Consider the following 25,071-nt stretch of genomic DNA (forward strand, 5'->3'; position numbering starts at 1 on the left):
CCATGACCTTGGTGTTGCCAGGTATGTTCCACTGTTTGTATCCATATATCATCTCTATTTGTTTTCATTGAGATTAATTATTACATAATATAGCAAATAAAAATAAGTTAATTTCAGGGTTTTGTTTTGCCCTAAACTTGAACTACTGGTTTAGTTGAAGTACCACAAAGCCAGTGTTTTCACTCAGAAATTGCTAGTAAATTTAACAAAGAATTGGCAAGTAACACATTGAATTAAACAATTTGAAGTAGAAAGACTGAAATGGTATTCTCTTATAAAATGTTCTCCAATCATGTTTGATTTACAACTTAAAAAATCATTTTTATTTGATTGGTTTATTTACATGGTTTATTTACAGTTGTCGCTGCATGTTGCACTAGAAACAGGGAAAGTCATGTATAAAACGTGTAATTTGTACAATAAAAATATATAACTGAAATGTTTCATTTTGTAAAAATGCCACATTAACAATCAAGATAGAATTTTTCAAACTCATTAAATGTATAATTTATTATATTTAATTTTAAAAATAAGCACTTAAAATCTGGGTGGTGCTGAGATTTTTTATTTTTCATTTTATTAATTTTTTTTTTTTTACATTTTAATTTAGGCCATAGGCAGTGTCATAGTGTCAAGTGAGATAAATGAAAACGAGACAATGCAGCTTCAACTGCAGCTTTCTGCTTAGTGCTGTTTTGTTTCTCCTCAAAAATGTCAAATATTTCGTTTTTAAAATCTTCACTAGCCTACATGTTTATTTCATCACGCAGACCTGTGTGTGTTTGTGTGTGTGTTGGTGAGCTCATACCCCTGCGAGCTGACTGCCCGCCAGCATGAGTTGTGTGTGTGGCAGAGACGGCTGAGCTGGAGGAGGTGGAGGAGCGTGAACACTGGTCATCTCAACGGCCTCCTCGGCTTTCACCTATCAAACATTCACATACATCAATATGTGTGTATATGCATATAATAAACACCCACATAAACATTGATAATATAATACACTAACACTCTTCACACACACACAGACACACACGTCTGGTTTGCTATCCTTGTGGGGACTCTCTATAGGCGTAATGCTGTTTCTACTGTACAGACCGTATATTCTATTGCCCTACACCAACCCTACACCTAAACCTACCCCTTACAGGAAACTTTCTGCATTTTAGATTTTCAAAAAACTTCATTCTGTGTGATTTATTAGCTTCCCCATGAGTCTTTGTGTATTCAGGTTTAAGTCCCCACCTGAATAGAAAAACAGGTATACACACACACACACACACAAAATCACATAAATAGCAACTATATAAAACACACAAAAATGCATCTTGCAATATAAAACAAATAGAAATTATTTTTAGTACTATTTATTTATCATTCAATTTCTGTAAAGTATTTTAATTTAATGATCAAAAATCCATTAAAAATGCACTAAATACTAAGACTAAAAATAGCATTATTCATTTTTATCATTTCAGTGAATCATTTGTTACTGGTACTGGTACAGCTAGTTTGTAACTGATATGCAAATTGTCGTTACTAAATGTCAGCGACTGATTACGCCAACAAAAATGACTTTTCTTGACAAAGACAAAAACCACAAACAAAGTCCATTTCCATATGTAAACACATGCACACACACACACTTCCAGTTATTCATTTGATTACTCACCGATTTAAGAGAAGAGAAGCAGTTCAAATTCTCTGCTAACTACAACTGTCCTGCACTGGTCGATCTGTCTCGTTTAACCTCACTTCTGACTGATTCATCTCCTTTTAAACCTTTCATGCGTCAACTCTCTCTCCCTCCCTCTCCCTCTCTCTCATGTATCTTTTCTGGCATCTTGTTAGGAATGCAGCTCAAAATGACTAAAGAAATCTCATTTGCATATTACAACGTTAACGGAGAATTACCTGAGGGCATCCATCTGAGCAAAAATAGATGTAACTAAATAAATCACACACACACACACACACACACACACACACACCTTTGTGTTGCTGGGTGCAGGAGACAGGCAGAAAGGACTTGTTTTCATCGGCTGGGTCTGAACAAGACGGGAAAAATTGATTAGGGGCAAAATGGATTAATCTCACTGGCCTAAACTGGGTAACTTTAGCTTGAATAAATAATCTAAAACAGAACACTTCACAATTTTAGGCATAGAAAATAACCGTGTGTTGAATTAGAGGTCTGGTTCTCAGTCAAATACACTCTTTAAACAACAAAGGTTACAAAAGGTTTTTGCAACAGTGCCATAAAATAATTTCAGTGAACAGTTCTTAAAATAATCATTTTTTTCTTTTTTCTTAGTGTGACAAAAACATTTTAATATGCTAAAGAACCTTCTCCACTATAAAGAACATTTTGTGGAATGGAAATATTCCATGGATGTTAACGATTCTATAAGGTTCCAAAAGTGTGTTTTTGTAGTGATGCCATAGATGAAGCATTTTTGGTTCCTTAAAGGACCTTTCAGTGATTAGTTCTTAAAATAATTGTTATTTTCTTGGTGTGAATTATGATCTAAAGAAACTTTTTCCACTATAAATAACCTTTTTTGCAATGGAAAGATTCTATGGATGGTAAATGTTCTTCATGGAACCATCAACGCCAATAAAACCTTTTTATTTTTAAGAGTGTATCAGTATTAATACACCATGTTCAATATTCATTCAGAGGAGACTTGAAAACAATTGTGAAGTTCACTTCGTAACCATCACATTTTTCATTGCATCTGTCCATACTGTAAATGCAGTAAGTAACAAACTTCAAACTTCAAAGAGAGAAGATGAACGTGTTAGCCACGGGACTGTCCCTGCATTCACCTGGGACGACATTTGCAAATGACGAATGCTGCGTGTTATTAAAAGAAAGGTTTGATTGAACATACATGCATGGTTTTTAGCATCTTTTGCCACATATATGTATTTTGTTTTTCCTCAAAATCGAATCTTTGACAACCCCGATCTAGATGGTTAAATTTCTTTGGAGAACCTCTCAAGAACGTCTTTCATTTTTTTTTACTAAAACAGATTAATTGACAATCGAACCACTAATAAAAAAAAACAAGCACTAAAAGATGTTCACACACCTGATCGCTGGCCTCTGGACTGTTCCTCTCAGAGTCTGTAGAAACACACACACACACACACACACACACATGAAGGACACATCAGGTCAGAATAGTGCCTCAGGCTCCGGCCCTCACATCAACAAAAGCGTGGTCTGGTTAGCCAGAGGCATTGCATTATTGGAATACCATGGAGCGTTTAACCTGGGTTACTGTATGCTGCTGCTGTGTGTGTGTGTGTGTGTGTGTCAGATTGGGGCCACGGCTGACTAAAGTGTTCTGTGTGTGATTCAGACCAAGTGGAAAATGTGAGAATTATGCCAAAAGAAAATCTCATCACACTTACACACACAAACACATCTAGGAATAATCATGAATCATAGTAATGTACATGATAAAACACGCTTACACATGCAGTGTTTCTCTCCAACAATATCATCACTCCTACACACAAACCTCTAGATCTTCATGATTTCACATACTAATAACAATAATTATATTGATTATACAGATGACAACATAACATGCATTTCTACTACATCTTAAAGCATTCAGGCTCACATAGATCTTCAATAATCAATCGTAATATTGATTTTTACCTGTACTGTCCACTGGAAGCTCAGTCCCCATCTTGTCGTCCTCGACGGCTTTAGACATCCTGATATCTACTGAAACAGAGAGAGAGAAACCGACTGAAAACACTTCTGGCAGTAGCTTTGAAAAGCTTTTCTGTCAATCGGCTTCAAATCATCAACCACATAAAAGCGTAGTTGACAAACAACCTGTTTTCATCATGAGAAGTCATGGTTTAAAACATTTAAATGTCTATTGTAGGTGCCGAAACCAGTTAGCTTACTGTCATTTTATGACACATTTGCATAAAAATGCAAGATTGCATAAAATAAATAAATAAACATTGTTTGTGTTACTGGAATTACGCTTTTGGACATGCTAAAGTATATTTCAAAAACAAATAAAAGAAAACTGTCTGTGTTTTTTTTTAATTTACATAATTCTTTAAAATATCTAATCAACTATTTATGAGTAATAACTACTTTACTAAAGTAACAGAGTTTGATAAAACAATATGAATTCATGCATTTGTTTTAAGTTTGACTTTTAAGGAATATAGGACAACTTTTTAGTAGCTCAATTAAGGTTTTAAATAAAAGTGCAAATATTGTCACCTCATTTTAAAATCCCATCAATAGAAGAATTTAAAAAAATAAACAAAAAAAACTTTATAGCTAAATATCATACAATGCATTCAAAAAGTCTGACAGATTATTTAATTAATCTTTAACTAAAAAAAAAATATTTTAACATTATAAAAGAACATTATTGAAATATAATACAATAATATATGACATCTAACATCATACAATATCATTAAAATCATAATATTAATAACAACCTGATCCAAACAGTGGATAACAAATCAAACAAAACCTTCAAAAGCATCAAAAGTCAATTTCCATCAGCAAAACTATTCAGCGAGCAGCTCAACTGCTCTATCTGTCTTTCCTTTGTCCTTTACTTTTCTATTTCATTCTGTTTTGGTCCTGTTTGACACTCTCTTCATCCTAATACAGCACCTGCGCCTCCCAGAGAGCAGCAGGGATGGAGGGGCATGTCCCACCCTGCACGCCATCATTCATACAGATACACACTCACGTACACACACACACAAACACAAACACACCCGCAATAGCTGTTAATGTGGACAGGAGAGGATCTCATCCCATGAGAGCACGTGTTGCACTTCGCAGGAGGATAACAGCTTTTCTCTTTCTTACTCGCGGTGAAATTGATGGCCACCTCAGACCATCTACACGGCCATTTCCAAGAACAAATTGATTTCCTTGTCCAGTTTACTTAATGTTAACTAAGTTCATATTACAAGGCTGGAACGTGTGCGCTGGACATCAGATCTATCGCAAAGATTATTTGTATGGAAGCAATCATGTCAATTAGCAAAAAGGAAGTTCACAGGCATTCATGCAAACAAGAACAGCTATTATACAAACATTCATAAATGTAACTAAAAACATAGATTTGTATGCACCGAAAAATTTTTTTACTCAGATAAAAAGAAACAGCGAGTAACATTAAATTAAATGTAAAATTTTGAAGCAGAAAGACTGAAACAGTATTTTCTTATTAAACACTGTAATGATGTTTTATTTTTATTTTTTCATTATTTGAAAAATACATTTTTACAGCGTGGTTTTGCTGAATTGCATATATTCAATTGAAATAAATTGTCAAAATGAAATCAAAACTCCAATTTTTTTTTTTTTTTTTGATGTTTTTGAAGTAAATAAAATGGATTAGTAAAATAACATTTCAGTTTCAATACTTCAAAATTTCACGTTTATTTCAATGTGTTACTTGCACTAGCAATTTCTGAGTGAAAACTCTTTCTACACCAAAATGTTTGTCAGCATATTAAATATTTCAATTAGACAACAAACCTCATTATTTAAAATGAAACACTGAAATTGATCGGAACTTGAATGCATGAATGTTTAAAAATGAATGAAAAATCAAAAGAACTAAATTCCACTACAAACAAACACTGACCAACTCAAAATAATCACACACACAAAGCAACATTTTTAACCTGATATTCAAGTAATATTAGAATAAGCAGTATTTTAGTGACTAGTGATATATTATGAGTTATTGCAGGTCGGTGTTTGTGACTCACCGGAATGTTTTTTGCTCAACTCTCTCTGTCCTCCGATCACTCGATGAGAACAGCTCCTGCACTCTATATGCCACTATGCCGGCCGTGGGCGCTTTTCTTTTTGGTGGTTCACAAATTTCACTTGCTTTAGTCATAGAAGGCAAAGTCAAATTAAAGCCACTTTCCAACCGAGTCAAACGAAACCTCCATCCTCCGCCGCCCACCTCATTCGAGTGAGTTACTAAATTAGGATGAATTACTCACTGATATTGATAGTCAAATGAGTGGAAATGAAAGAAAAGATTGATCACCTGCTTCCAGACAATCACACCGGTGAGGTGAACCAGACACTGCGATCGTAAGCACAGTGTAAATCACAGTCAAAGTGCCACCGAGCTGTTTTGTCATGATGCAAAGCCACGAAAGGCCTAGAGGCGAATGTGACGTGCCGGTTGCATAAAAGTGTCTGGCACTTCCTTCATCTGAGCGTCTGACTCGAGACCCTTCTCACTTAAAAATAAAGGCTTCAGGAACCTTTTTGAGATCCACAAAGAGCTTCTCGTTATCAGTTTCTTTAAAGAAAACACTGATGCTCTGCTGCACGAATGCGAACCTGTTGTATAATGTGATATAAAGAACCTTTATGATCTCTAATCAACCATAAACCTCAAGAAACCTTCACAACAAAAGTGTGGCTGATAATGATACATGGTTCAGGATTAAAGGAAATGTGCGGAAACTTAACGTTATGATGACCTGGCAGGAAATTACAAGTACCAGTGCTATTTTTCTATTGTTTTCTGTGGTTGTCTGGGTTGTGTGTTACTTTGAGAAATATTGAAGTGTGTTTGGTTTTCATAACTTCATAACCTTAAAATATTAACATTTGTAAGGTATGTTGCAGTATATCATAATAGCTGTCTTCTCATTTTAGTCCACATCAGCCAATTATAGCCAGCTTATTGTATTATGCTTTTATTTTACAATATATCACTATACTGAATATATCATCATACCAATGTTAAAAATTTAAAATAAATATTTAAAAATATTATTGAACATGTTTGATGGTTAAAATATATATTTTTGTTTTGCATTTAATTTTCATAAGCCTATGTGACACATATAAATAATTATTTTCCTTTCAAAAATGTTTATAAAAAAAAAATACTGTTTTCAGCATTATAGAATAAAAGGCATTTTACATTATAGCTATATGTTCGTTGAAAGCCTGTGGTTTATTTTAGTAATGACTGACCTTTTTATTCGAAGGACACAACAAAAATGACTAATTAACCATAAACCTCACAAAGCCCAAATGGAAATATCATTCCGATGACACTGTTATGAAATATAAAATAGAGTGAAAAACGTGAAGGTTGATTCACATGCAGTCGATTCTGTGTCAGTATTACCCACAACCTCTGTGCTGTGTGAGTCAGTGTCACCCCCATTTCCTGTTTAAGTGTGTGGCCTTCCACTCACTCTCATCACACACACACACACACACACACACACACACACACACTCTGAACGACAGAGTGAGAGATATTCTTGGAAAATCTCAATAAATCAGCATCAGTCACATCTTTTTAAAGGGCATAAAACTGGCCGAGGGAAACAAATTTACAAACCGTATTCTTAAAATGAAAATTCTTGTGGTTTTTTGTTTTTTTTCAAATTGTATTTTTAAAATGCACCTATTAATTCATTGATAAAACCGATATGTATACCTAAAAAAAGTCTTGTACTATACGTAATATACTTGTACACACACACACACACACACAGTATGTTATGTATATGTGTGTGTGTTTGTAATGACAATTTCATTATGAATATGAAATTACCCTTTTTAATGCAATTAAATTTGATTCCATTTAGATTTCAAATATAGCTTTAGGAAAGTTATTTTAAGCTATAATTAAATTTTTCACTTTAATAATTTAAGAGGCATGTGAATTGCATGTAATTTCATTTTGGAAGGGTTGTTACAGTAAAATAATGAACAACAACAACAACATAAAAAATTAGTTAATGATTATAAAAAATAGATTTATGTTTTGCCTATGGTTATGTAGGTGTATTGTTGTGGAAAAACAATATTCGAATAAATAAAATAAAAAATAAAAAAAGGTTGTGATTCAAACACAGATATAAGCCTCAAAAGTGGGTTAATGATTTTCTTTCATTATTTTTGACGCTATAACATGGAGTAAAGCACTAGAGAAAATGCAGACACAGCAAAAAAAAAAAAAACAGCAACACTGCCCTGATGACAACTTAATTCACAACAATAAATCCTTATGTGAACATCTTTAAAACAGTACAGTAAAAACTAAGCAGAGCTGCTCATATCTCCTAGTAGGAACACATTCAAATCTAGAAGATCATCTTTTCTAACAATATCTGGCTTTTTGTATTATTGGGTTGTGGTTTATTTAGTTGTAATCTAATATGACTGAAACACCAGGAGCTTTTCTGGTTATAGAGAGACCTATAAGTATAGAAAAGCTGCTATATAAATAAAACATGTACTCCACTGATTTTTCACACTTATTGCCTCATCTCTCTAACATTCTTGTGTATTAAAAAGTAATGGGAGCATGTACAGATTGTTTGCATACACCAGGCCTCTACACACACCAACATACATTACACTTCATATACAAACACACACACACACACACACACACACACTGATATTCAAGTCTCTTGCATTCCTCCAGAGATTTGCTCCTGACATTTCATTACTTTTGGCCTCAGTCCAGTTAGTTTTGATGTCCTCTCATTAGCAGAGTCTGTTAGTGAAGGCGAAGCTAATTAACCTTGCGGCCCCCTCTCGAGAGATCATTAGAGGGAAGGAAAAGAGAGAGAGAAAGACACTGACTTACCTGGAATTCAGACATTTCGCCATAGCCGCCATTTTATAAATAAACCACAGCCTTCTGTCTGCGTCTGTCTGAGTCTCTCAGGTTTATCAGTGAGCAATACTTCAGTCCAGCTCACGGCGCCCTAACGAGCAGACCAATCGCTGCTCTCAATGATCAATTTATGCAAATTACAGAGTGAATATTCATACTATTATTTCAATATTAGATTCCATACCCAACACAAGGCTATTGACTCAAACTTCTAGCTTGAAAAGTGTACGGCTGTCCTCGTTCAACTACATTTAATTGTCACATGAAAGAATGAATGAGATATGGGTTCATACAGTCACTCTCTCCTCTCTTCCCTCCCACATTTTCTCTCCACCCCCAAACACCGCTGTATTTCACCCCTACACTTCCTCTGACATCTCTGAACGAGGGTACGGGTGAACGCTCACACAAAAAAGGAAAAAGTTATTATCTAGAGACATATATCAGGTAAAACAGGTGGTTATTTCTCTGTCGTTTTGTTGTGGGAAGCTATCAAGGCTGGTTTGAAGTGGTGTAGCTCAGTGTTGAGAAAGAAGGAGGCAGAAAGAGAGAAAGAGAAAGAGACAGCTCAAGTCAGCATAAGAAAGTGCTGGGGTGGCTGGAAAGTGCTCATCACAAGAACGAAAAACATGCATATCTCATTTTCGTTCTTCACACGCCTCTCTTTTCCATTGCTTGGTCTCAATGAGCTAAAATTACCACATCTGCCCAGCGAAAATGAAACTGAAGTAGCGCTTATGAACCGCAAGAGGGCAGCAGTGCCTTTAACAATCAGGCGTGAAACCTGCTTCACATGCGGCTTTACAGATCGAACGAGCGATTTCTGCTCATTTTTTTTCCACTTCAACTTTTTGTCCTGTTCATTTTACATATTTATATGTTATGGCGTTGATTAACAAAGCTGCTTTTTAAATGTAAATAGGTTTTAGCTTAAAAGGGAGGCCGATGTTAAACCAGCACGGGAGTCTTAACCGATCGAACGGACGTTTTCCTGATATTTCCACCTTTCAGCTTTCTCCTCATGGTAATTTTACATTTTACATGCGCTTAATTTCAATGTAGATAACCTATAGGTTCTATTTATAAATGATTACTAAACTAAATCACTCGCTACTGCACGAGCGATATCACAAGTCGTTTCTGCTTCAACTTCTTCCTCTGGTTTTTAATTTAACGTTTCTTTTTTATGTTTGGTTGAGCTTTTTATATTTGGAAAGCCATTTTGTTCAGGGTAAATTATGTCGATGTTGATTCTGAGACTTAAAAGAGAAACAATTATATTTTTAAGAGTTTTAACCATGATGCCAGTTAAAGGTTGACAGACATTATTTGGTACGGTCGCCATGAAACGAGGTTTTCATATTCATTTAATAAGCCTATATCACGTCTAATTTTCACAATCCGTTTTTTTTTTTTTTTGTCATCGGGAAATGTTATAATATAATAATAAGATTTACTTTCAATGTTGAATCTGGTAATTAATTAAAGAGCCTGCATGTCTACTCTGCACAACCTCGTTTTCACTCTCGAAATATTGTCTGCCCTTAATTGTCCATCTAATATTTCTAGTTTAATATTATTGCCAATGTTTTTGATCCAAAATATTGCTTGTACACAGTACAAATATTACTAATAGGCTAATAGCCTACTACAAATTTTAGCTGTAATGTAAGAAAGTGTCTGAAACCTTGATTTTTGTGTGTCACACTAATGATTTAACCGTGCAATATCCAAGCTATACAACCATCATGCATTTGTTTTGAAAATGCATACACACACTTTTACACTTCTTCACCACACGGACCCCTCACACACACTGATTCACCCACAGGACAGTTGATGCGTCCTCTAGTTTAAGCCTTTTACCCCAGAGCTCATAATGGATCTGTCTTGTGAATATGTGTGTGTGTAATGCTCAGGGTCACGGTCAGGGGTTTAGCAAGTTTTCGGGCCCCCTTTTATGTGCCCCCGAAGCTCCTCTGTAACGCCTGTCAGGGCCGTGACAGACGGCGCGTGGATGTGTGTGTGTGTGTGTCCGTGCAAGGGACTGAAAGAGGGATGCTGGGTGGCGTGTGTTAGGGTCAAGGGTCAGTCCGCTGCGCACCCTCCCTCATCCCCCCTCCCCCTGGTCTTGCCCCCCTTGACCTTTGGGGAGGCCAGTGAGGGGTACGTCTGCCTCGGAGGAACAGGAGGCAGGGACGGCTCTATAAATAACGGTGGCCCACTGATCACAGACTAGTTGCACTGCCCCAATTAGTTTTGATGTAATTAGGTGCCAAACGACGTGTACACAAACACATGTATATACATACAGTATATCTTTGCTTGAGTCTGATTTTAATGTGAAGCTGACATGCAAGGTAAAAAAAGAAAAAAAAAAGTGTCATATTATAAAAATGTAAAAAGGAATACTTTTTTATGCCATAATTTTTGGTTTGATATTATTGCCAAGATTTCGGATCTAACATATAAAATGTACATAGTACAAATACTACACTACAACATTTAACACTAAAGACAGAAACATGTTTATTTATCTGTAAAATGTGTCCAAGCCACACAACCATCAATCACAAACTTTTACCTCACACTGTACAGTACACTGTAAAAAATGATAAACTGCAATTTTTAAATACCTGATTCAACCCTTAAATTTAAATTGGTAAGTATTACCCAATTATTTTGTTATTATTTTTATATTATTATCACTTCATTTTACTTTACTTACTTAATTATTGTTAAAATCATGATATTATTTATATTTATAATATTTTATTATTTAAAGATATATTTAATAAATAGCATAATATGAAAAAAAAAAAATATATATTTTTTACTTAATTTACATGTCACCACATAAAGCCCATATTGGAACATTGTTTTTTCTGGCTAAACAAACAAACAAAGCATGTATGAAAATGAACTTGCAATGGAGGTCAATGAGGCTAATCATTTACTTTCACTGTGAAATCACTTTTTCTTTTTTGTACAAATTGAGGTATGTGTCAGAAATGTTCTCTGTGACAATCTTGAACATGCCACAGTCACCATCCACAGTGCTTTAACCAAGAATATTCCTTTAACCAAAACTAATGCAACACCAATTCAACAAACACAGTGCCCTAAAGATGCAGTGCAAACACACACACACACACACACACACACACACACACACACACATACTTCAAGCACAGCAGTGACTCCCCCTTGACTCAAGGAGAGATGCAGAGGCAGGTTAGGGTGTTAAATCTTATCGGCTGTTGACCTGATTTAAAGACAATAGAGCAGAACAATGGAGGGTACAGGTATAAAAGTAGACCTTTCTCGCACTCTCTCTCTGTCCATAACCGAAATATACTAATAAAGTTGCATCATGTGCTGCCCAAGCTTTTGTATTCAAGATTCACTTCAGCCATGGTATAATTTAATAATACACTTAGTTGCATCACTATATCTATATAACTATAACTATAACTATATATATATATATATATACATATAAATTTGTGGTATATAAATATATTTATAATTAGGTCTATTTTTTATTTATATATTATATTTTAAAATTCTACACAAAAGAAATATAAATGCTTCAACAAAACTTTATAGTAACTCAAGGCCGTTGTCGCTCAGTATATTTCCCTCTCTCTCTCTCTCTCTCTGTACAGCGTGTGCAGCAGTGCTGGTCAGCTGCGGTCATGACATCACTGGACAGCACAGCTCTCCAATAGGACACCTAGCCACGTTGCCAGGCAACAGCAGTGAAAGACCTGCATGTGTGTGTGTATATGTGTGTGTGTGTGATAATCAAACTAAAAACCTGAAATGTTCTGGCTCCAAGTAATAAGTTGGTTTGTTCTTGTTCGGACAAACAAATTTCCTCATTTAAATATTAACACACACTTCAAACAGGAAAGCAACGCAAATTCAGGCCAGATAGTGTAACTGAAATATACCATGTAGTGGACCCTTACCAACATGCATTTTAGGGGTATTTCTGAGGTCAAAATGATGTTTTTCTATTCTTAACAAAACATTTCCGTGAATGCAATTTAATGCAATTTGAAGAGCTTTTTCATCTCATATGAATCATCTGTATTAGTGCATTGTGTGTGTTTTTAGATAGCATGTCGGGAGTATTTTCTTGGCCTCTAGCTGTGTGTGTGTGTGTTTTGAGTGCATCTTAGCTGCACACGTTTTAAGAGCGGATTTACGTAAATATATTTGTGCTCGAGTGTGCGTAAGCCTCTCCGGCCGTGGGTATTTTGTATTTGTGTGTGTGTATGTGAGCGTCTCTGGGTTGGTATTTTGTATTATTGTGTGTGTGCGCCTCTGCGCCTGCCGTCTCAGGAGTGTATATTATATCCGATACAGTACCTCTTTCGCGCACCACATATTTCTGGGCCGATCGATACCTCTGACTCCCTACAAGACAATAATCGCTCCTCTCGCCCCCCTCCCCTGTATGGCTACCATTATTACCACCCTCCCCGGGGGAACGCGCAAAACAGGGAGGGAGGCCGACGCTTCCACCCTTCCTCCATCCCTCTGTCCATCCACCCCGACCCTCTGTCCTTCTATTATTTCACCCCGACAGGAGGTGTCAGGGATGGAGGGATGGAGTGGACGACGGGCGAAATAAAGTGGCAGGAACCATATTAAGATATGAGTAAACGCAGGACGGGTAGAGAGACAAAGAGAGGAGGAGAAGAAAAGTGAGTGCAGGTGCATTGTGATCGTACAATAAAAGGAGGGAATGACAGGAGAAGATTTACACAGCTGTCTCCTAATAAAGGATAAGAGGGAAGGCTCAGACGTGGAGAGAGGCAGCGTATAATTATGGCCAAAATGTACAGAAATCCAAATCGCGTGGCAGGTTCAATGAGAGCCGAGCCAATCCGAACGAATCCCATCTGGGGGTCGGTGTCCGTCCGTGACAGAATCTACTAAGCAACTAAACAGCATGATGTATGTGTTATGGGGGACGGCAGATTGCTCGGTGTATAGGTTTATCGATTGCACTGGACTTAAATTGGCTCTCAATTAAAGAGAACACTTATTTGACCTCTTCCTCGCCGCCTGCGCCGCATGTCTTTCTTGCTTTTCTTTCCTCACCTGCACATCCATCTCTCTCACATGCTAAGGCTACGACCTCAAACCTGTTCTGGCCTGCTCATTCAACCCGGCGGGCCGGTCCCTTCGCATGCCTCTTTCATTTGGGCTGGATCCTGTGGAATCATTCACCCGCTATCAATCCGGTTAAAACTGAGGAGATCAATTATTAAGTTTATTTATTCAAACATTATTAATAATATAAGCAGACACAACACCTCGAGACGGGGAGAGGTGCGTGAAAAGGGAGAGAAAAGGTGGTGTGTATAGTCGTAGTAGTAGTTGGAGGGCTAAAAAAGGTGGAGGGAGAGGAGAAGGGAGGGTTAGGAAATTGGTCTGGCTAGCGGAACAGCTTTTCACCCCTCTATCCCCCCTCCACCACCACCCTCCCCTTCTCTCCCCCATTCTGCTTTGTATTCTGTGGAGATGACAGGGAGAAAGCTTTATTGCTCCGAGTTGGTATCGATCGGGGCCCCTCTTGGAGGGCGCTCAGACCCGCGCACATTGGAGGCACTTTTGCAACGCCCACAACCTCCCCCCTTGTCTCTCGTTTCTACTACTTCTTCTTCTTTATATTTCTTTCTCGTTCTGCTTCGCTTTCTCTCATGCACTCTTTTTTGTGTCATTTATGTGGCCTGGGGATTCAAAAATCAGTTTCGAGACGCTTCGGGTTGTATTTACCCGAGCGCTTCTTGCGCGAGTGCGGCGGGGAGTCGAATCAACACCGGGCCTCACAATTCAAACATGGATGAATACACACAAACTTACAGATCTCTTATTCCCTCGTCCTCAGCCTAATTTCTCCATTCCCGTCTCTCTTTTATCACCTCGCGCACTTGGCTAAGCGCTAGTTTTGATGTGGGCTCAACAAATGTCAGCGTTCCTGTGAAAAAGTGACAAGAGGGAGAGAAATCCGTAGGAAGATACGTGCTGCTCTCGGAGGATCGAAGGCTGTTTTGTAAGGTAGGTGTGTTGTCGTCAACTAGCGCGGCAGCGATGCTAACAGTGCCTCAGCATCGGGAAACATTAGGATGGCTGCGTGGAAATACACTGACTGCCACATCCCCTGAAGAATGGAGGGAGGAGAGAAATAGAGGGATAGTTGGATGAATGAAGGCCCCCTCTACCCTTCGCTTGTGCCCTTGGGCAAGGTTTTTCACCCATGGTTCCCTGGGGTGTGTTCAACCTCTTCCTCTTCTGTCTTTCTGTGCTTTTCGCCCGTCCATTTCGGCCGTGGCACCTGCGCTTCTTTTGCAGGTTATTTAACCAAACTCCATTTTGAATGGTGAGGCTCATGGCCACATTCGTTCTCGGACAGCGTCCTAAGCTCTGGCTGTGCAAAAAAAGGTGGCCACTCTGCTGTCTAATTTTACCTCGCCCTCTCCATCAGCCTACCTTTCCACCGCCTCAGTGCCACTTATGTTCACTCACCAAATGACACACACAAACACCCCCATCTCCCCCCATCCATCCATCGCTCGCTCACTCTCTTTGTTGCTACGTCGTCGGCTATATGGTCGTCAAGCATGGCAATTTTGCCAAAATCACAGTGAGTGTGTGTATTTGAAGGGGAAATGGCAAGATATGTGTTTTTGTGTTAAAGATGTTGAAAGGGGAGTGCGTGTGTGCTCAATGTGGCTTAAAAGTACTTTGTGAAGTCACCTTTTTGATTTGTAGTGTGTTAGGGAACTGCACTTTCTGTCAAAAGGTGCAGACAGAACTGAAACCGATCTTATTGTGGATGTAAAAATAAATTCAAGTCATGAAAATGTGTAAAATGAACGGCTACTGATACCATCTTATTCAAAAAGTCATTTTAAGAACATGAATCAAAAATTATTAGTTATGGAATTTGTTTAGGTGTATCTTTATTTAAAAATAACTAAAGTCTTCAAAGATTGTCTTATCAAAGTTACGAATGGTTGTATATGTCAACTGATGACATGTTACATCAACATAATACCATCATAATATGGACAATATGTTTTTTTTTTGTTTTTTTTTGTTTTGTTTTAAATATTCACTGTATTCACACACACACACAAAACTATATTTTATAATATCTATCACATTTTATTAACTAAAATCTATTATAAAACAGTATTAATAATATTTTGTTAAATATTTTTACAGTACTGTTTTTATATATATATATATATATATATATAAAATGATAATAATAACAATAATTATTATTATTATTTAACAGTGTAACCTGTTAAGTTTAAAAATTATATCCAAGTAATTATTTTAAAATAATTTGCTTATACAAAAATTTGCATTAATCTGATTATTTAAAAAAGACACTAAGACAGCTTCCTCTATATGTCTTATCAAAGTTACAGTAAGAATTGTATCGGATCTTTCTAAAACTATATATGATGTTGATGTAATGAATAAATGTGTTACATCAACATCACATCAATACGGATGTTTTCAACGGATATTATATTTAATAATATATTAATAATAATAATTATAATTATATATATTTAAAATATATACTTTTTAAAATAATATTTTATAGAATTTTACATTTTAAATAAATTTACAGTATAACCTATTTAGTATACATATATACATATACATATTAGTATTATCATTATTTAACAGTGTAACCTAAGTTGAAAAATATTTATATCTCGGTGAATATAATTTTTTTTTTTTTTAATCCATAGCCTGATTTCTTCTTTAGTCTGATTTCTTCTTCAGCTTCTTTGTGTCAGTGCCTACATGTATGTGTGTGTATGCACATGTATATATGTGTGGCGTGTGTTGATTGCTGGGTTGTGGTCGTGCTGGGTGCCAGGGTAGTGAGGTGCTGGGTGAGTGGCACATCACCAGCTGAGAGAAAGACTGAAAGAGAGAGAAAAACGAGGAGAGGAAGAGAGCTGAGAGGCTTTGGAGAGCGCCGGTCCCCCGGCCGACCGCCATTTCACACTGGTGACCAACACAAATTGGATCAGGCCGTGTTCTCATTGCACCAGCAAAAAATCAGACGCACAAAATGGCTGAATCTCCAGTACCGCAATACTGGACACTGGACCACTGACTACTGGATAGAGGAACAAATTAGTATCACAAAGTGAACAATAATAGTGTAAAAGAATATATTAACGCAACACGCAAAGTGTAGCGACCCACCAATGTTTTTAAAGTGAAAGAATATTTAATATTAGAATAAACTGAAATAATGGTAGACAGGACTTCATTTTATCCATCATTGCCACTTTTTTGCAATATAAGTGAAAACTGGGAAAGCTACAGTAGACTCAAACTCTGGTTGCAAACCAATTTGCGTCTCTGACAGACTTTATTGGATTAGTGCTGTGAAAAAACGTATCATACTGTGATGTTATTGGTTAATATTATTTTCCTCAACCATGCTGCAAGTTAATCAAGTCACACACAGAGAAATTAATGACAGATTATAAAAAATACAATTTTTTCCTCTTTAAAAATGCATGCATTGATGAATCGAACACAATAAGACCAGAGGGCATTTATTAATAAAGTAAATGGAGTCGATATTGATTTCATGTTGTCTATAACACATGAACGCTATTATATGTAGCATTAACCTGACAAAGAAACAGATTCTCCTGCATGCTTAATGACGCTGAAACATCGAAAGAACATCATTCAAGTCATCTGCAAAAAAAAAGAAGAAAGAAGTTTCATGATAGAAATGCGGTTTTGAGCAAGCAAATGCTTCCATTCAAACCGTCTCCAAATTTCATCAGCATCATTTCTAAGTGATGACCTTGAACTCAAAACGGCTCTGTATGTATATGATAAGACCTTCGCTTTTAAAGATTTACAAAATCTTGCCTGACAATATCCAGAGGAATGCTGCTATTGGAAAAGACGTCCTTGCCTTTTCACTGACCTGTGATGTTTGTCATCAGGTTTAAGGAACGGCAGGGCGAACGTCTGAATGAGTGGGTTTTTGAAACCGCCTCTGTACGAAAATGCTCAAAAACATAAAATCGACTCGGATAAATTGGGTTCCTACTGAGGATGCGAAACCCACACAATAACCTGCAAAAGTTGTTTATCCAAGGTCAACGCTAGGTTCAGTACATACTGATTATGTATCATACCACATGTGTAATCAACTCAGTCCATACAATGAAATCAGAAGATACTTAGTTGAATTCACTAAGTAAACAATTATTTACAAGCCTGATGTTGAAGCAATTTGAAACTTTGCGCTATTCGACGACGGCAAAACAATGAACTTCAAGACTTTCAGATGAATCAGTGACGTCTGTGCCTTTTTTAATCAGACAGAGCAAACTGGGGCAACGCCAGCGTAACATAAATGTAACGTTTCGCATATTTGCTAATGCACGCTTGGCGTATTTGTTTATGCACGAGCGTGTGTAGTTCTTGGGCCACGTGCTCGCCATGTTTACACACTGAGAGCGGGGCACGTGGGGCGATATCTCACGGCAATCGATAAGAGGGGAGCGGAGGGGGTGGAGGAAAAATCGGTAAGGAAAGCAGGTTATCTCCCATCATTAATGGGGGGGGAATCCCGGGTAGGTGGGCCCTGCGTGTGTGTGTGTGTGTAAGTTGGGGGAAGACCTGGATTCATTGAGAAAAAACACAGACTGTTTGGCATCGGGAGAAAGCAGACAATTATCTGTATTGATTAAAGCCAGCCAGCCAGCAGGCTGAAGACAGAAAACTATGACTAGATCAATAGAGAGAAGGGGAGAGAGAGAGACACACACACAGAGAGGCAGAGAGAGAGGGAGGACGGCTGCGTGTTTTGTGGGGGTACTGCAAATAGGTTGTGAGTTGGCAGAAAAAAAAAAGCTGAGTGATGCAACAGTTGTACGAAGCAAACGGGACAGAAAACAGGGCAGCGGTGGACAAAGAGAGGAGAGTGTTTTGTTAGGTCAATGAAAGGGAAAGAGTAAAAATTATACCAGTATTTGGTGTTGTTAGTGAACACATGAAAAAAGTTGTTTTGCTCATTCTGTCTGTAATTTGATGCCACTTAAAGTATTTAAACTTTGGGCTAGTGGTTAAAACTCAGAACCTATACACCTCTTAAAATGCAAGCTCAATTTCCCACTACACAGCTTTTCAAAAATGGTTACAAACCATAATGCAATGATATGAGGTTTTCCAAAAAAAAAAAAAAAGGCAGGGGGTGGGGGTTTAAGGGTTCGCACAAAAAACCCCCAGAAATTAAAAAGGTTAAAAAATAATACATATTTTAAAACATTTACATGTATGCATTAAGCAGATGACTTGCTAAACAGGAACAAGAGTAATTTGCCAAACAATCATGATCATATTAAAATAAATCAATTAAAATGCACAGAATTTAACATTACATTGTTCCATTCTGTGGAATAAAGGTTGGAAATTATGAGATGAATTATTGAATATTTAATAGGAAAATGTTCACAGCCCAAATCTTATATATTTATTTAGGTTAACAGTACTCTAAAGGTGTGTTTAAGTAAATATTTGTAAATAAAGTGAATATTACCAAATAATATTACCAGATATTTATAATAATGCTCATATTTATAATATACTGTATATTTTCCCAATATTAATGGGTCTTTATACTCAGGGCTAGCCGGGTCCGAAGCCCCGGGGCCCGAGCAAGGAAGGGACCCGTGATTGGCTGTGGAGTAGACTGGTCATTGGTAGCGCCAATCGCCAAATCCCCACCACGCCCCCCACTTATTAGCGCTATTATTTAGTGGAGCTTTTCCATAAATTTCATTCACGTTTGAATTTGTTTTACCAATCAAATGCATTTATTTATATTTTGCTTTTGAAGGACCTGTGTATCTATCAGGTGACCGCTGCGTCCGCACTCACCTCTCTTCACTCCGTTCTGGCGTAAGCTGGAAATGGTCATGCAAAAAACAATCTTCGATAAGTAAAAATGTCAACTATTCTAAAAAAAAAAAAGTGAAAGAAGAGAAAAAAAAAAATGAGGAGAGAGAGAAAAACATGAGTTAGTCAGTAAAATTACCAGTTATCAGTTATTTTACTAAATCTGATGATGGAGTGGAAGCTGTGGAACAGCAAGTGGACCGGACACATGGAGTAGATAAAAACAGTGTCATCGTCGCCACAGATTTTAGGTTAGTTTGATTATTAACTTGATGGATGTATATTGCTCGTTGTGTTTGAACAAACTCTATAGGCCTATATTCGCTTTTGGGTTGAGAAATAATCTGGTAGAAATATGTCAATCATTTTGCGAGTCATGATGTTAGCTTATCATTTAAATTTATTTTAAACATTGTGGTTTAAAAACAAATTTAACTGTTCAGGGATATTAAGAAGTGGGGCAGAATTCATTTTGGCAAATGTACAGCCTAAAACGCACAGGCGCACACCTGCTCATAAAGCACCTGCCTAAACTGGAGTTCTTTTTCATGCCTTGAACTTAAACGTTCAAATACACATAGTTATGTGTCAAAATGCCCGTCCTTGCGAGTATCCTCATAAACAGTCATTTGTGTCTTACATGAACATTATAGTTAAAGATAAAGCATGCATGTGAAGTGTAGTAGGCTGTGTATGATGAGATTTTAAAGGGATAGATCACCCAAAAATGAAAATACTGTCATCATTTTCTCAGCCTCGAGTTGTTCTGAACCTGTATGAATTTCTTTGTTCACCTCAACATAAAAGAAGATATTTTGAAGAATGTTCATAACCAGAAGGTTTCTGGTCCCCATTGACTCCAATAGTGTATTTTTTTCTTTTTCTTTTTTTCATACTATGAAAGTCATGCAGCAGCTGTTTGGTTACCAGTATTGTTCCCAATATATTCTTTTGCGTTCAACAGCAGAAGGAAACTCATACAGGTTAAGAAAAACAACAGAATTTTCATTTTTGGGTGAACTATTCCTCAAAAGCAGCCTAATGTAGCTGTCAATAATGTGAATCAAACATCAGAAAGAAAATCACTCCATGTCCTTGACTGAATCACTTTTGTAAAATAAGAATATTGAATTTATACAGTGAAGACTATTCAGTCTATTTGCAAATTTACTTTATACAATATAATGGTTTTATTCAGTGCTTTAAGTTTTTAAAGCGATTTGTTATGCATCTTTATTCTCTTGTCATTCGTGACTGTTTACTTGTCTTCAGTAAGCTTGGTTTTATTTAGGCTAGTATTATTTTTTTGTGATATTGTAATTAGTAACAAGAATTATAAAATTTCAGTGCATCAAAAATGTTGATAGGATAAAAATCCTATTTAAAGCTATATATGTAATTATTGTGATGGGGGGCCCTGCAGTAAGTCATAGCCCCAGGGCCCAGTGAGGTCTTAATGCGGCCCTGTTTATACTGATATATTCATATGTGTATATATAGTTGTTTTTATATTCTCTATATGAGGGTCTGTGGCAACAAAAAGCTTATCAAAAACCCGTTCAAGATGTTTTAAGATGACCATTTTAGTACTGAAGTTAACCGCAAGTTTAAATAAAAAAAAAGCATGACATAAGCAGGTGTCACCAGACTCGGTCCTGGAGAGCTGGTGTTCTGCAGAGTTTAGCTCCAGCCTTAATTAAACACACCTGAACCAGCGAATCAAGGTCTGACTAGAGCCCCTTTCACACCGCTTTAGTTCCAGAACTAAAAGTACAGTACTAAAGTACTGGGACTATTTTGCGCTAACTATTTCCCAGTATCATTTAAAGGGTTGCATTTGCACCGACAGTGGGTACTAAGAAGTGACGTAAGCCGGTCGACAGCGACGTCATTTGTGGGCGGCGTTCAACAACGAAAACAAAGAAGAACAACGTTAACAACAGGAGGATGGAGGACGCTGTGATCGGAGCTGTGTTTTTGTTGTGTCTTGGGGGGTTCACAATAATGGACATGGAATGTCGACGTAACTTATACGTCAAGCGATTAAAAGATCAGAAAGGAGTTCAAAATGTTCAAAAGTGCCTGCACTTCAGCGTCCGTCCATCTATCGCTGTTCTCCATTCTTGCGAAATATAAGTTGATGCGATGTTTACACAGTATGTGTTTACACAGCGTTTTAAATCATGGCGGGTGAGGGCGTTTTCGTACGCATTTAGCCAATCAGCGTACACTTACGTCACGATAGTTCCTATGGAACTGTTTTAGACCCTACTCTGAAGTAGGAGCTAATTAGTTCCTCCAAACGGAGTTCCGGGAACTAAAACAGTTTCTAGTTCCCGCGGTGCGAACACGCCAAAAGGTGGGTAGTTCCACATTTAGTTTGGGTACTATGAAAAGGTTCCTGCGGTGCGAAAGGGCCTTAGGTACACAGGCAGGTGTGTTGAGGCAAGTTGGAGCTAAACTCTGCAGGACACCGGCCCTCCAGGATCAAGTTTGGTGACCCCAGGCATAAACTATGTTTTGGGCCTTATACATGTACCGCACATACATTAAGCCCTGCAACTCGGGTTCGAGTCACACTCAAAATAAATAAAAATGGCAAAAAGCCTTTAAACTGCAACATTTCTGGAAAGAAATTGAGATACTGTGGATTAAGCAATGCTAGCTCACGAGCAATTCGTACGTGTTTTACGAGGTGGCTAATTCGTACGACCTCACTCGTACGATTTTGTACGATTTGTCTAAACCCCAGTGACGGGTAGATTTTGGGGGCGGGGTTAGGTGTAGGTCATTCGTACAAATTCATACGATTTGGCAACTCGTAAAATACGTACGATTTAGCAAAACCCATGAGTGAGGTCATACGAATTCGTACAAATTAGCCACCTCGTAAAATGTGTACGAATTGCTGTGAGATCGGGCTGGATTATTAATACAAGTTCTGCATAAATCACAGGTTTCCACCTCTTGATGCTAAATAGTAAATCACTGCTGAGGAAACAGGTGGACAAAGTAAGAGGTGTGGTTAGGCATCACGGTTATTAGTGACAACGTGATGCCAGATTAGCAGACAAGAACTAAAGAAAGAAGTGCGTGTTTGCGTTTCCCACTGCAGCTGTGTGCTTTGTACCTTGTACAAAAATACATCTTTCATGATTAAACTTGAAAGTCAACCCTACTGTGCTAGTGTGTCTAACAAGCCACTTCAAAATCAGCAACCAATCACACACACATAAACAGCTGGACACACATATTCAATTATGGCACACTCCAACATTGTAGTGCACAAGTCTGGCCTGATTACTCTCTCTCTGTGAGGGCGTGCGTGAAAGACAGACAGAGAGAAAGAGAGAGAGAGCAGGTCTTTCCTGAGCTGTAAGGCCTGGGAGAAATGGAACTTAAATGCCTCTCACTGGCTCTCAAACTCCAGTTGCCTTTATTGATGCACTGGCCTACTGCCAACCAGAGGCCTTTTCCACTTCAAAGGGTCTGCGTACACACAAACACACGCGTGCACACACACACAAACACACACATACATTCGTCCTCACCTGTGAGCATGAAATGCACTCCAACCTCTATCTGTACTTTAGGCCTATATCCGTGATGTCCACCTCCATGTGTAATCTTAGATATAAAAAAGGCCACTCAAAGTACGATTCAATGTGCAATTCAAACCTCTATCTGTCATCTGAAAGTCTATAAAACCCCATCTATACTGCGAGCGAGTGCTAACACGGCAAAACTAAAACACTCCCATAATAATCGAAGCTGTTTCGAAGCACAAAGTGATTTGGTTTGTTTTGGGGCTTCCGGGGATACGAATTTGATTTAAAGCTTGCCGTCATTTAGAATCAATTCACAGATTTAATGTTTTAGATTGAAATTCAAAACTTGTTAGGATTTGAATATAGGATTCAAATTGGCATTGTTTCAATTCAAGTTTAAAGTGATTCAAATTAATTATTCAAAATAGATTAGAACGTTGGAGTGATTTAGATTTGTTTTGGGGCGTTCAGTTATTCAAATTTGATTCAAAGTTGCAGTGATTTAAATTCCGTTTGAAACGTAGTAATTCGAATTTGAGAAAGCTTGCAGTGATTCAAACTCGATTCATTGTTGTAGTGATTCAAATTCATTTTGAAGCATGCACTGATTTGATTTTCAATTATAGCTTGCAGTGATTCAAACTCGATTCAACTTTGCAGTTATTCACATTCTGTTTGAAGACTGTATTGATTGAAATTTGATTCAAAGATTGTTGTGAAAATTTAGTTCATATTTGCACTTGTGTAAAAAGAATAAAAGCATTTAATAATTCATAGTATGAAATAAGGATTATATTCTAAAAAGTAAAAAAAACCCAAAAAAACAACAACAGAATGCATGTTTTCTGTGACTTAATTTATGCTTATTGCAATACTTTCCTGAAGAAAAAAAATTGTTAAATGACATGAATCAAAAATAACTAAAGATGCATGCAATAACATGCTCCATTCTTTTAGAGCAACATGAACAACTGTTACTATAAATATGCTTCTCAAATAATTATGTAAAATGCATAAATTAATGATTATATTTGCATATTCAATCTTTTTTTTGGCTAAATGCAATCAAAATGTGCTACTGTAAATGCACAAAGACCCCTCAGGCATTTTTCTTTAGCTAAATAAACACCTTTATAATTTATGACATAAATATTAAGCGACAACTTATCAAGATCAGTAGAAACACTGCTACATTTCAGTCCCTTTCAGGCTCTACAGGTCTGAGATAGAAACTCCGCACTGTGTGGATCCCAGAATTCACAAATGTCGATACGACCCACATGTCTACGCCTCAGCCTTTGCATTTCAATGCAGTTTCCTTTTCATTATTTATGACTCTTTTACCCACGTCAGAAAAAAGCATGGGCCTACACCTCCACACCTATCCCCATAGTAACCAGCCTCACAAGTCCAGTATATGCACAGAGAGCCCCTCACAGAGCACATACCATATACACAAGTATGTGTGTGAGCGCGTTTGGACATACATGTATGCACAATCGTAATGGGCTTCCTGGTGTCCTGCGGAGGAAGTGTGAGAGGTGAGCGTCTCTCCATACCTCTGAGAATGGAGTGAGAAACCAGACTACCGCTGAGTGTGAACAAGCTGGGACAAGAAGCTGTCATATCTGATGGGAGAGTGACAGTCTGCACATGAGAACATTATATATAAATATAGAATAAGGTTTCAGCATTTACATGAATTTCTGGTGCATCTCTTTTGTTTTAACAACAGCAGCACTGGAGCTACATGAACAAAACCTAATCATCATGTTCTCCAGCTTGATTTGTGAATGATTCAAAGAGCGTCCTGTGCTTCAATGGAAGAAAGAACATCTGATTGCATACACAAAAGGAGT

General features: G+C 37.3%; 1 protein-coding gene across 12 annotated transcripts in view; it reads right to left on the bottom strand.

Moving 5' to 3' along the window:
* pou2f2a (POU class 2 homeobox 2a) overlaps nt 1-25,071 on the bottom strand; it is a 70,293-nt gene that overhangs the window by 16,573 nt on the left and 28,649 nt on the right. For 7 of the 12 annotated variants that reach the window (XM_058754718.1, XM_058754723.1, XM_058754722.1 and 4 more), the window contains 4 exons: nt 3,671-3,739; nt 3,093-3,127; nt 1,989-2,045; nt 809-922 (listed from right to left, as the gene is read on the bottom strand). In XM_058754718.1, the coding sequence (XP_058610701.1) occupies nt 809-922; nt 1,989-2,045; nt 3,093-3,127; nt 3,671-3,728 (264 nt within the window). In that variant the 5' untranslated portion in view covers nt 3,729-3,739. Of the gene's footprint in view, nt 1-808; nt 923-1,988; nt 2,046-3,092; nt 3,128-3,670; nt 3,740-5,781; nt 5,902-8,654; nt 8,930-25,071 lie in introns of those variants that run through there. The other 5 variants (XM_058754717.1, XM_058754715.1, XM_058754713.1 and 2 more) reach the window with 3 other exon arrangements.

Source organism: Onychostoma macrolepis, chromosome 19 (assembly GCF_012432095.1).
Source record: "Onychostoma macrolepis isolate SWU-2019 chromosome 19, ASM1243209v1, whole genome shotgun sequence".
Taxonomy (NCBI): Eukaryota; Metazoa; Chordata; class Actinopteri; order Cypriniformes; family Cyprinidae; genus Onychostoma; species Onychostoma macrolepis.